This window comes from Phocoena sinus, chromosome 7 (assembly GCF_008692025.1).
Source record: "Phocoena sinus isolate mPhoSin1 chromosome 7, mPhoSin1.pri, whole genome shotgun sequence".
In the NCBI taxonomy this organism is placed as follows: Eukaryota; Metazoa; Chordata; class Mammalia; order Artiodactyla; family Phocoenidae; genus Phocoena; species Phocoena sinus.
In genome coordinates, this window is record NC_045769.1 from 34,386,184 (window position 1) to 34,398,973 (window position 12,790).

At 38.1% G+C, this 12,790-nt stretch overlaps 1 protein-coding gene across 1 annotated transcript in view; it reads left to right on the forward strand.

Moving 5' to 3' along the window:
* Positions 1-9,836, forward strand: part of LOC116756959 (C2 calcium-dependent domain-containing protein 6-like) — a 91,021-nt gene extending 81,185 nt beyond the window's left edge. The window contains exons 10-13 of the mRNA XM_032638157.1: positions 4,413-4,518; positions 6,348-6,414; positions 8,225-8,268; positions 9,435-9,836. Coding sequence (XP_032494048.1) covers positions 4,413-4,518; positions 6,348-6,414; positions 8,225-8,268; positions 9,435-9,836 — 619 coding nt within the window. The remainder of the gene's footprint in view (positions 1-4,412; positions 4,519-6,347; positions 6,415-8,224; positions 8,269-9,434) is intronic.
* Positions 9,837-12,790: the final 2,954 nt, after the last annotated feature.

Below are 12,790 nucleotides of genomic sequence, written 5' to 3' on the forward strand. Positions count from 1 at the left end.
TAAGTAGTGTATTGTTTAGCCTCCATGTGTTTGTATTTTTTACAGATCTTTTCCTGTAATTGATATCTAGTCTCATGGCGTTGTGGTCGGAAAAGATACTTGATACAATTTCAGTTTTCTTAAATTTACCAAGGCTTGATTTGTGACCCAAGATATGATCTATCCTGGAGAATGTTCCATGAGCACTTGAGAAAAATGTGTATTCTGTTGTTTTTGGATGGAGTGTCCTATAAACATCAACTAAGTCCATCTTGTTTAATGTATCATTTAAAGCTTGTGTTTCCTTATTTATTTTCATTTTGGATGATCTGTCCATGGGTGAAAGTGGGGTGTTAAAGTCCCCTACTATGAATGTGTTACTGTTGATCTCCCCTTTTATGGTTGTTAGTATTTGCCTTATGTATTGAGGTGCTCCTATGTTGGGTGCATAAATATTTACAATTGTTATATCTTCTTCTTGGATCGATCCCTTGATCATTATGTAGTGTCCTTCTTTGTCCCTTTTAATAGTCCTTATTTTAAAGTCTATTTTGTCTGATATGAGAATTGCTACTCCAGCTTTCTTTTGGTTTCCATTTGCATGGAATATCTTTTTCCATCCCCTTACTTTCAGTCTGTATGTGTCTCTAGTTCTGAAGTGGGTCTCTTGTAGACAGCATATATAAGGGTCTTGTTTTTGTATCCATTCAGCCAATCTGTGTCTTTTGGTGGGAGCATTTAGTCCATTTACATTTAAGGTAATTATTGATATGTATGTTCCTATTTCCATTTTATATATTGCTTTGGGTTCGCTACTATAGGTCATTTCCTTCTCTTGTGTTTCGTGTCTAGAGAAGTTCCTTTAGCATTTGTTGTAAGGCTGGTTTGGTGGTGCTGAACTCTCTCAGCTTTTGCTTGTCTGTAAAGGTTTTAATTTCTCCATCAAATGTGAATGAGATCCTTGCTGGGTAGAGTAGTCTTGGTTGCAGGCTATTCTCCTTCATCACTTTCAGTATGTCCTGCCACTCCCTTCTGGCTTGTAGGGTTTCTGCTGAGAGATCAGCTGTTAACCTTATGGGGATTCCCTTGTGTGTTATTTGTTGTTTTTCCCTTGCTGCTTTTAATATGCTTTCTTTGTATTTAATTTTTGACAGTTTGATTAATATGTGTCTTGGCGTGTTTCTCCTTGTATTTATCCTGTATGGGACCCTCTGTGCTTCCTGGACTTGATTAACTATTTCCTTTCCCATATTAGGGAAGTTTTCAACTATAATCTCTTCAAATATTTTCTCAGTCCCTTTCTTTCTTTCTTCTTCTTCTGGAACCCCTATAATTCGAATGTTGGTGCGTTTCATGTTGTCCCAGAGGTCTCTGAGACTGTCCTCAGTTCTTTTCATTCTTTTTTCTTTATTCTGCTCTGCAGTAGTTATTTCCACTACTTTATCTTCCAGGTCACTTATCCGTTCTTCTGCCTCAGTTATTCTGCTATTGATCCTATCTAGAGTGATTTTAATTTCATTTATTGCATTGTTCATCGTTGCTTGTTTCATCTTTAGTTCTTGTAGGTCCTTGTTAACTGTTTCTTGCATTTTGTCCATTCTACTTCCAAGATTTCGGATCATCCTTACTATCATTATTCTGAATTCTTTTTCAGGTAGATTGCCTATTTCCTCTTCATTTGTTAGGTCTGGTGGGTTTTTATCTTGCTCCTTCATCTGCTGTGTGTTTTTCTGTCTTCTCATTTTGCTTATCTTACTGTGTTTGGGGTCTCCTTTTTGCAGGCTGCAGGTTCGTAGTTCCCGTTGTTTTTGATGTCTGTCTCCAGTGGCTAAGGTTGTTTCAGTGGGTTGTGTAGGCTTCCTGGTGGAGGGGACTAGTGCCTGTGTTGTGCTGGATGAGGCTGGATCTTGTCTCTCTAGTGGGCAGGTTCACGTCTGGTGGTGTGTTTTGGGGTGTCTGTGGCCTTATTATGATTTTAGGCAGCCTCTCTGCTAATGGGTGGGGTTGTGTTCCTGTTTTGCTAGTTGTTTGGCATAGGTTGTCCAGCACTGTGGCTTGCTGGTCGTTGAGTGAAGCTGGGTGCTGGTGTTAAGATGGAGGTCTCTGGGAGATTTCCGCTGTTTAATATTATGTGGAGCTGGGAGGTCTCTTGTTGACCAGTGACCTGAAGTTGGCTCTCCTACCTCAGAGGCAGAGCCCTGACTCCTGGCTGGAGCACCAAGAGCCTTTCATCCACACGGCTCAGAATAAAAGGGAGAAAAAGTAGAGAGAATTAGTAGAAGTATGAGGAAAGAAAGAAGGAAAGGAGGAAAGGAAGGAAGGAAGAAAGAAGCAAAGAAGGAAAGAAAGGAGGGAGGGAGGGAGGGAGGGAGGAAGGAAGGAAGGAAGGAGGGAAAGAAGGAAAAAAAGACAGAAAGAAAGATGATACAGTAAAAATAAAATAAAGTATAATATAGTTATTGAATTAAAAAATATTTAGAAAAAAAAAAAGGGACGGATAGAACCTTAGGACAAATGTTGGAAGCAAAGCTATACAGAGAAAATCTTACACAGAAGCATACACATACACCTTCACAAAAAGAGGTAAAGGGGGAAAAATCATAAATCCTGCTCCCTGAGACCACCTCCTCAATTTGGGGTGATTCGTTGTCTAAAGGAGGGAGGGAAGGAAGGAAAGAAAGAACGAAGGTAAAGTATAATAAAGTTATTACAATTAAACTTAATTATTAAGAAAAAGAATTTTTTAAAAAAAAGTCATGGACGGATAGAGCCCTAGGACAAATGGTGGAAGCTAGAGTATACAGACTAGATGTCACACAGGAGCATACACGTACACCTTCACAAAAAGAGGAAAAGGGAAAAAAATCATAGATTTCGCTCCTAAATTCCACCTCTTCAATTTGGGATCATTCCTTGTCTATTCAGGTATTCCACAGATGCAGGGTATATCAAGTTGATTGTGGAGCTTTAATCCGCTGCTTCTGTGGCTGCTGGGAGAGATTTCCCTTTCTCTTCTTTGTTTTCACAGCTCACAGGAGCTCAGCTTTGGATTTGGCCCTGCCTCTGCGTGTAGGTCGCTGGAGGGCGTCTGTTTTTTCGCTCAGACAGGACGGGGTTAAAGGAGCCGCCGATTCGGGGCCTCCGGCTCACTCAGGCCGGGGGTTGGGGGATGGGGGAAGGAGGGGCACTGCGTGCGGGGCCGGCCTGCGGCGGCAGAGGCAGCGTGACGTTGCGGCAGAGGCCGGCGTGACGTTGCACCAGCCTGAGGCCCGCCGTGCGCTGTCCCGGGGAAGTTGTCCCTGGATCCCGGGAACCTGGCAGTGGCGGGCTGCACAGGCTCCGCGGAAGAGGGGTGTGGAGAGTGACCTGTGCTCGCACACAGGCCCCTTGGTGGCGGCAGCAGTAGCCTTAGCGTCTCCCGCCCGTCTCTGGGGTCCGCGGTTTTAGCCGCGGCTCGCGCCCGTCTCTGGGGTTTGCGCTTTCAGCCGCGGCTCGCGCCCGTCTCGGGGGCTCGCGCCCTCAGCCGCGGCTCGCGCCCGTCTGTGGGGTTTGCGCTTTCAGCCGCGGCTCGCGCCCGTCTGTGGGGTTTGCGCTTTCAGCCGCGGCTCGCGCCCGTCTCTGGGGTTCGCGCTTTTAGCCGCGGCTCGCGCCCGTCTCTGGAGTTCCTTTAAGCAGCGCTCTTAGACCCCTCTCCTCGCGCACCAGGAGACAAAGAGGGAAGAAAAAGTCTCTTGCCTCTTCGGCCGGTGCAGGCTTTTCCCCGAACTCCCTCCCGGCTAGTCGTGGTGCACTAACCCCTTCAGGCTATGTTCAAGCCGCCAACCCCAGTCCTCTCCCTGAGCTCCGTCCAAAACCAAAACCTTAGCCTCAGCTCGCAGCCCCGCCCGCCCCGGTGGGTGAGCAGCAAGCCTCTCGGGTTGGTGAGTGCTGGTCGGCACCGATCGTCTGTGCAGGAATCTCCCCGCTTTGCCCTCCGCACCCGTCGCTGTGCACTACTCCGCGGTCCCGAAACTCCCCCCTCTGCCTCCCGCAGTCTCCGCCCGCGGAGGGGCTTCCTAGTGTGTGGAAACTTTTCCTCCTTCACAGCTCCCTCCCACTGGTGCAGGTGCCGTCCTTATTCTTTTGTCTCTGTTTTTTCTTTTGCCCTACCCAGTTACGTGGGGAGTTTCTTGCCTTTTGGGAGGTCTGAGGTCTTCTGCCAGCCTTCAGTAGGAGTTCTGTAGGAGTTGTTCCACGTGTGGATGTATTTCTGGTGTATCCGTGGGGAGGAAGGCGATCTCCGCGTCTTACTCTTCCGCCATCTTCAAGGTCCCCCCCTGGTTTTCTTCTTTAAGGACTTTTTATAAATGTATTATACTGTATGTGTTGTTCTTTGCTTCATACCGTATATATTCTTCTGTCACTTTTTAAATCTGTAACTGATTTTTCTTTAGGCTAGAAAAAATGAAAAAAGAATATAGACGTCTGAGTACATGGATAGAAAAAGCTAGCTATTTAGAAGGAGTTCTTACCCCAAGATTGGAACGTAAAGAAACTAAGGTAATTAACATAATACATTCTTCCATACATAGATTTTTAGTTTAAAATTATGATAAGTAAAAATAATGATCAGATATTGTTTATTTGTTCTCTCTCTATAAAATGCTACTCATAGTTCATGCACGTTCCTATTTTGATAATGTGACATTCAATAAATATTGATTAATAATTTATAAGGTTTAGTTTTTAACAGCTTTGTTGAGATATAATTCACATACTATACTGTTCATCCATTTAAAGTGTACAGTTCAGTGACCCTAAGTATACTGACAGAGTTGTGCTTCCATCGCTAGAATCAGAGAACATTATCATTACCCCGAAAAGAAACCCCATACCTCTTAGCCTATACCCTCCAAACCCCTCATGCCCTGCTAGCCCTAGATGACAACTAATGTACTCTATATCTCTAAAGATTTTCTTGTTCTGGATATTTCATATAAATGGAATCATACAATATATGGTCCTTTGTGACTTGATTCTTTCACTTAGTATAGTGTTTTTAAGGTTCATCACTATTGTAGCATGTATCAATACTTCATTTCATTTCATTGCCAAATAATATTTCATTGTTTGGATATACTACATTTTTTTATCTACTCATCAGTTGATGGACATTTGGTTGTCTCCACTTTTTAGCTATTATGTATAATGCTGCTGTGAACATTCATGTGCAGTTTCTGTGTGCATGTATGTTTTTAATTCTCTTGGGTATATACTTAGGAGTGGAATTGCTGGATCATATCATAATTCTGTTAACTTTTTCAGAAACTACCAAACTGTTTGCCACAGCAGCTGCACAATTTTACATTTAACCAGCAATGCATGAGGGTGCCATATCTCCTACAACACTTGTTATTTTCCTTTTTTAAAAAAATTTAATTATGGCCATCCTAGTGGGTTTGAAGTGGTATCTCATTGTGGTTTTGATTTGCATTTCTTTAATGACCAATGATGTGAACATCTTTTCGTGTGAATACTGGCCATTTGTATATCTTCTCTGAATAAATTTTTATTCATATCTTTTGCTGATTTTTTAATTAGGCTATTTGTATTTTTATTGTTGAGTTGTAAGAGTTCTTTATATATTTTGGATACTAGACCCTTATCCGATATATAAGTAAGATTTACTATTTAGAAGTACTATCTAATCTATACATTTTGACCTGGCAGTAAAAGATTCATAGGGATTTCAGTGAATAGATAAAACATTGACTAAAATCACAGCTTTGAAATGGTAGTCATAACATATTGATATATTCATGTTTTTCAATGCCTCTGAGATAATTGGGCAGGAGTGTGCTGCGATAAGATAAATTGATTAGCATTTGCTAATACAGAATTAGTATTTTAGGAAAATTTTGCAGGGCTTTTCTTTAAAGGGACTCTGAACTTTGGGTTCTCATTGAAAAATCAGTATTTTATAAGAGCCAGTGGTCACTCCACCTTATAATTCTTCTTGGAATTTTATAAAGATCCACATCATTTTGCAACTGATAGACCATAATGTATTCCAATAAAAAAGTGATCTGTTTCCCGTGGGTATCCTCTTATACCACTTGAAGTTAAACATTATGTCATTTGTCTTGTAATCTTTTTCTGTCATGCATTCATCATTCGGAAACTCTATCAATTCTTGGGTCTTCTCTTCCTGGACCATTAACTCCTAGCCAGGGTGTGCCTCTCTTTAAAACAGTACTGTTTGCTTTTCTCACAAACCCATATTCTTCTTGTCTTCTGTAAATTTTTTAAAAGTATTTTAAAAAGTTATGAAAGCAGGAAAAAATAATTTAGCTCTTTAAACATTCTTCCAATATGTTTTTTTCTTCTAGGAAAGTAATACCAATGAGATACTTGAAAGCCAGTTGGAAGAGAGACCCACAGATACTGTAACATCAGGTTAAGAAACTAATTTACCTTTTTGTATTTATTATTAAGATAAGTAAAACAGGGTGGTTATATCACAAAAAGAAAACTAGCGATCTGCTTTAAGTATACTTCATTTTTTGTTAGGGAATAAAAATACATTTCATTATAGTTTTGGTATATAGTATTTATTTTGTAACACTCCAAAGAAAATACTTAGACCCAATTAAGAGTTATTTTTATTTTTAATAGTCCTTTCCTCTTTAAGAGCAAGGAAAAAGTTAAATCTTACCTATAATCTATGAAAAGGTATTTTTATTAAACATCGTTAACTGTAGAGCTATTGGTCTTTTTTATGTGGAGGATGTGTGTATGCATGTGCGTGTGTGTGTGTAAGAGAAAGGGAGGAGGAGAGAGAGCAGGACAGGAAATTAAATTAACATTAAATGTGAGAACTTTGCACAAATTATCAGTAAGATATTTAATTAATAGAAGATACTGTTCATGCAGTCTTTAAGAAAAATCTCTCTTAAGAGATTCATTTAGAAAGTAAGTTAAAATAGATGCATAATACTCTATCTTTAAAATCTTGGATTCTGCCGGTGTGGATTAATGATTTATTGTTACAAGACTGGCCACAGGTTACTTCTCTAATTCTACTTCCCCGGCTACCTCAGGCTTTGATATATTCATTTCTTAACCTCTGAGGATCAACCAGCCTAGCAGAGCTATTTGATCTTTAATCTACTCTTTCACTGAAACATTCAAGTTTTAGGTTGTAGGAGAATCACAACTTCTCTCTTCAATATTGCTGTTGAATATTGGAGGTTAACCTCTCTCACACACTGGTGGTTACTTTTTTTTTTTTTTTTTTTTTTTTTACTCTTTTTCACTTATCCACGGAGTTTATTTCAAGTCCCATTGGATCCTCTAGTGACTTCTCTCCTTTTGGCATTCCAGTGGCTCCCTATAGTTACAGCTAACATTTACTGATCACTGAGTTCCAGGCACATTACTTGGATTATGTAACTCAGTACTCAGAGCAGTCAATCGAGGGTGCTATTATTATTTCTCCACATATTTACAGATGAGAAAACTGAGGATCAAGTCAGTGAGAGGTGACACAGCCATTAATTTGAACCTAGTCTATTTGACCCAAGAAGTCAAGCATTTAACCACATTGCTGCTCCCATTGTATATACTTGTAACATACCTATAAGATAAGCTATCACTAATCTATTTTACATGTGAGAAAACCAAGGCTCAGAAAAATGAGCTGACAGCAGTCATGCAGCTAATAGTGACCTTAATAATTTTTTTTTTACTAGACTTATGCATCCCTTTGTATCTCATTTATTCCCTTTCCCTTTTAGAATTTTCTTTTTTGTTTGCTAAATACGTATTCTTTATATTTCTAGGAAAACTTTACAAGTGCTTCAGTTAGCCTCTCTTGAATGGTCCTATTTTTTCTGATTACATACAACTTTACTCTTTTTTTCCAATCCCAACCTTATCACTGACCATCTGGGATTTATTTTTATTTCCTCTTGACTTTTAGTAAAATATAGTACATGCCTGTTTTTATGTCTTATATTGAGGGATCTGAAATCTTATCATTTTATACATGTTTTCACTTCATCTCCATACTTGTTCATTTACTCCTCCATCTTCCCAGAGATTCATCAGCCTGTTTTTACTAAATATGTAGTGTTTATGTTTGAATAACTGGTTTGATTTAAATTGCTCTTATTCTTGGTGAGAAAAACTGTACTATTTTATTAATGCATATAAATAATGTTTATTTTTTATATATAATAAAATACTTCTATGAATTTCTTAACAGATATCCTTCTTATAAAGGAAGAAGCTGAAACTCTTCCAAGTGAGGTAAGGGAACTTGAAAGAGAACTTCGAATAGTTACTATTTTATAAAGGAATGAAATATTTATAAATGGAGAAATATTTATAGATGGAAAGAAGAAAGCACTCAAGAAGTTATTCAAGTTTTCACGGTTATTTCTGTTACAACAATATCTGTACAGTGTTACACGATTTATTTAATTTAAATTACACTATTAAAAGGGAAGTTTCAGTATCAAATAGTAACATTTTAAAGTACATATGACTATAGGGGACAAAAGGTGTTTATGAACAGAAGGGGGGAAACAAGTAAAAGAAAGCATAAAGTTCTGCACTTAGAAATGGATGCCACAGACCTAACTACATTCTTTACTTTTGCTCTATGATACAACTGTGTATTCTCTGTAATGTATAATCTCCAAAGTAATAGTCTATATTTTATAAATAGAAATAGAGTTCACATAATATTATTTACTTTTTAGCTTTTACAGAAGGTATTAATTCCGTAAGGCAGTGGACCCCTATGTAAACCAATAAAATACAAAAGATTCTTCCATACTACTTGACAAATAGGATTTAATGATTTCTATTCTTGGGCCAGTGGCTCCCAAAATACCAATTGAAGAGTCAGTATGTTCTGTTTTGCACAATCCAAAGAGAGAGAAAAAAAGACAATATAGAGAATTTCTCATACAGCTAAATTTACTTGGCTTAACAGACTTAACAGTCCTTTCTTTTATGATACTATGCTTTGTACTATTTTGCTATTTAAATTTCCTTTATTTTACCATATTATTGTGGTTTTTATGATATTGTTCTTTGTGCTATTTTGCTATTAAAGTTTCCTTTGTTATGGTATATTGGTGATAGTATAGTAACAGTAAAATGTCAGACCCCTTGGTTTTCTTCTCTGAGATGCTGATGATTTATAAAATATGCATATATGAGAACCACTAGTTTATAATGCAGTATGATCATTTTTATGGATAATATCCTATAGTCCATGGTATCAGGCAAGTAGAGAATTTCTCAACTCTTCTAATAAGGAATGTAATAATTTACAAATATTGATGGTAACTTGTTATAATAAAGGATAAAAGTACAAATGATTTTAAGTCCAATTTTGTTAGTTTTAAATATTTTCTAGTTGATAATGATTAATAGGTAGCTTGTCTTATTGATACATTTTCTAGTTACTGGATAATGATGATAAGAAAGGCCTGACTCTGCCAACTTTGAACCAGTCGGGTGAAGATGATTCAAATGTTGTTGCTCCTACAAGTGACATGTCAACAAAAGAAACAGATACTCCATTGCCCACTATTCTTAGGCTGACATTAACAGAAGAGGACGAAATACCACCTTTAGAGGAACACCAGCAAGAGGCTATGCTGGAGAGAAAAATGAAAAATCTGTTCTTCCCACCAGAAGAAAAACTGAAAGATAGATATCCAAGCCTTTTAAAAACTGACTCATCTCCATCAGAGGTAAAGTTGAAAAATATCCGTATAAATCCAGGTAGAATAAAGAGGAGGAACTTAAATTTATCTCCAACAGAAATTAGGTGGCAAAGCAACAATGTGAGCTTAGCTTGAAGGAAGAGCACAAGCTTAGTTTCCCCAGATTCAAAAGCAAAAGGTAGTTTTCAAAGTCTCTATCCAAAGGGAGACCTTGAACTAAAGGTATCTGCCCTCGTATTAGAAGTATAAGACTAAGAAAAACTAAAGAATTCATTAATAAAAAATAAATAAATTGAAAATACAAATGTCTCCAAGTAGAAATGTGTCTAAGTATATTAAATATTCCCACCCTACTAATACTCATCAAATAAGGAGGAAAAAAACCTTTGAAGGAAAAGCAAAGTGATCTGAGAAACCAGTAGTACAAACCAGTCTCATGGTTTGATGTAAAATTCAGCTGAAAATATAACAATGGTAGCAAAATCTAAATTCAAAGGAAAGCCTGAGAGGTTATTTCAGTGGAAATTTTTAATGAAACTGTTATAGGAAATAGCATATGTGCCCCTGTTACAAACAGTTTTATAGTTTAAAATGAGAATGGGGCTTCCCTGGTGGCGCAGTGGTTGAGAGTCCGCCTGCCGATGCAGGGGACACGGGTTCGTGCCCTGGTCCGGGAAGATCCCACGTGCCACGGAGCAGCTGGGCCCGTGATCCACGGCCGTTGAGCCTGCGCGTCCAGAGCCTGTGCTCCGCAACGGGAGAGGCCACAACAGTGAGAGGCCCGCGAACCGCAAAAAAAAAAAAAAAAAAAAGAGAATGATCTGAAAATTTAAAGGTACACCACGGAAAAGCATTTCTCAAAATGACAGTTATTCTACTTAGATATTTACATCTTGTTTGAGTCACTATCATAAAGCAGTGTAAAAATGTGTATTGGTCAGTGGGAAAACAATTTGAGTTCTAAGTATGGCTCTGTCTCTAAATACATCAGCAAGCTTACGCACCTGAATCCCTAGGCCTATTTTCTCATCTACTGAATGGTAGTTTATACTAGGTCATTTCTAAATTCCTTTCCAAATTCGAAAAGATATAATTTTATTAAATATCTCAAGTTGGGGAATTATTCCTAATTACCTAGATCAATACGCTAAGCAATGTAACTTAAAAAGAAAAACATTCTTGTTTTTACTGAATGTGAAAGTAATACACAGTCATTATAGGAAATTTAGAAAATAGAAGTATAAAAAAGAAAATAAAAGTAGTCATAATTCTACTGCCACATTTAATAATTTTATTTCCTTTCAGTCTTTGTTATTAACATATGTATATTTCTTTTTTTTTAAAGAAGATGTTGGGGGTAGGAGTTTATTAATTAATTTATTTTTGCTGTGTTGGGTCTTCGTTTCTGTGCGAGGGCTTTCTCTAGTTGTGGCAAGCGGGGGCCACTCTTCATCACGGTGCGCGGGCCTCTCACTATCGCGGCCTCTCTTGTTGCGGAGCACAGGCTCCAGACGCGCAGGCTCAGTAGTTGTGGTTCATGGGCCTAGTTGCTCCGTGGCATGTGGGATCCTCCCAGACCAGGGCTTGAACCCGTGTCCCCTGCATTAGCAGGCAAATTCTCAACCACGGCGCCACCAGGGAAGCCCACATATGTATATCTCTTAGTTATTTTTAAAAACTTGGATCAAACTATATATGTATAATTTTATATTATGCTTTTTAAAACTTGATATTATAAGCATGTTACCTCAATTTTCTTTAAAATTTGCAAGGTGCAGGATAGCCTCAAATATTGATATTCAGTAATATAAAATAGTTTCTATATTTTTGGACATTAAGCTTGAAATTAATATTCTTTTACCTATTTATTTGTGTCTGTGATTATCTCCTCATATATTCATAGAAACAGCATGTTGACAAATTGCTCTCCTGAAAGACTGTGCCACTTTATATTCTGACCAGTGATATTTGAGTATTAATGATATTTTAAATAATGATTAAAACATTTTCATGCTTATTAGCCATTTTGATTTTCCCTATGAGTAGATTGTCCATTTTTTTCTGTTGAGTTTTTGGTGATGTTGTTTAGGTTTTATAATGAGCTCTTTTTATTATAAAGATAATAACCTTGTATATTCATGACACATACTTTTTCATAGTTTTTGTGGTTTGCCTTTTAATTTCTTTATTGAATCTGACTTCCAAAATGTTCAGTTTTCATTTGTTAAGTGAATTATTTATTGCTCCATAACAAAGCACTCCAAAATTTAGTGGCTTAAAATAACCATTTTATTATTTCTCAAGATTCTATGGGTTGACTTCGCTTAGGTAGGTAGTTGTTTTGCTCCACTTGATGTTGGCTGGTCCTGTAGTCATCTAGGAGCTTGACTGCGCTGGAACACTCATTATGGCTCACTTATGTGTTTTATACCCTGATGGAAACAGCCGTAGGTCTGGGCTCAATTGTGATGCATGGACATCTGGTTTGATGTGCCTGTTTCTCTTCTTCTCTCTCAACTTCTCTCTCTCTCTCTCTCTCTCTGTCTCAGTTTCTCTCTCTGTAATCTTAGGGATTATTCCTCCCCTTGTCCATGCAACCTCTTCATATTGTCTCTCTATGTGGTCTTTCTAGCAGGGCAACTGAACTTTTTATGTGGCAGCTCAGGGCTTCCAATATACAAAAACAGAAGTTTCAGATACTCTTAAGACTTAGGCTTTGTACTAGCATAGGGTCACTTTCACTCCATTCTGTTAGTTAAAGTAGGTCCCAGGCTCAGCCCTGACCCAATATGGGAGGGGACTACATAAGAGCGTGAATTTTGGAAGATGTTGTTCATTGGGGATCATCCACAGATTAATCATCTCTAGCTCCAAGTAATTTCTCTCCCACATGCAAAATACACTTACTCTGCTTCCAAAATTCTTAGTTTCATGCCATTACTGCATTAGTCTCAAGCTTAAGTACAGAATTTCATCATCTAAATCAGATCCAGGTAGATGAAGCTTCTTGAGCGTGGCTTCTCTCAATCTTAAGACCTGTGAATTGAAGAGACCAGTTATCTGTCCACTACATACATACAATGGTGAAT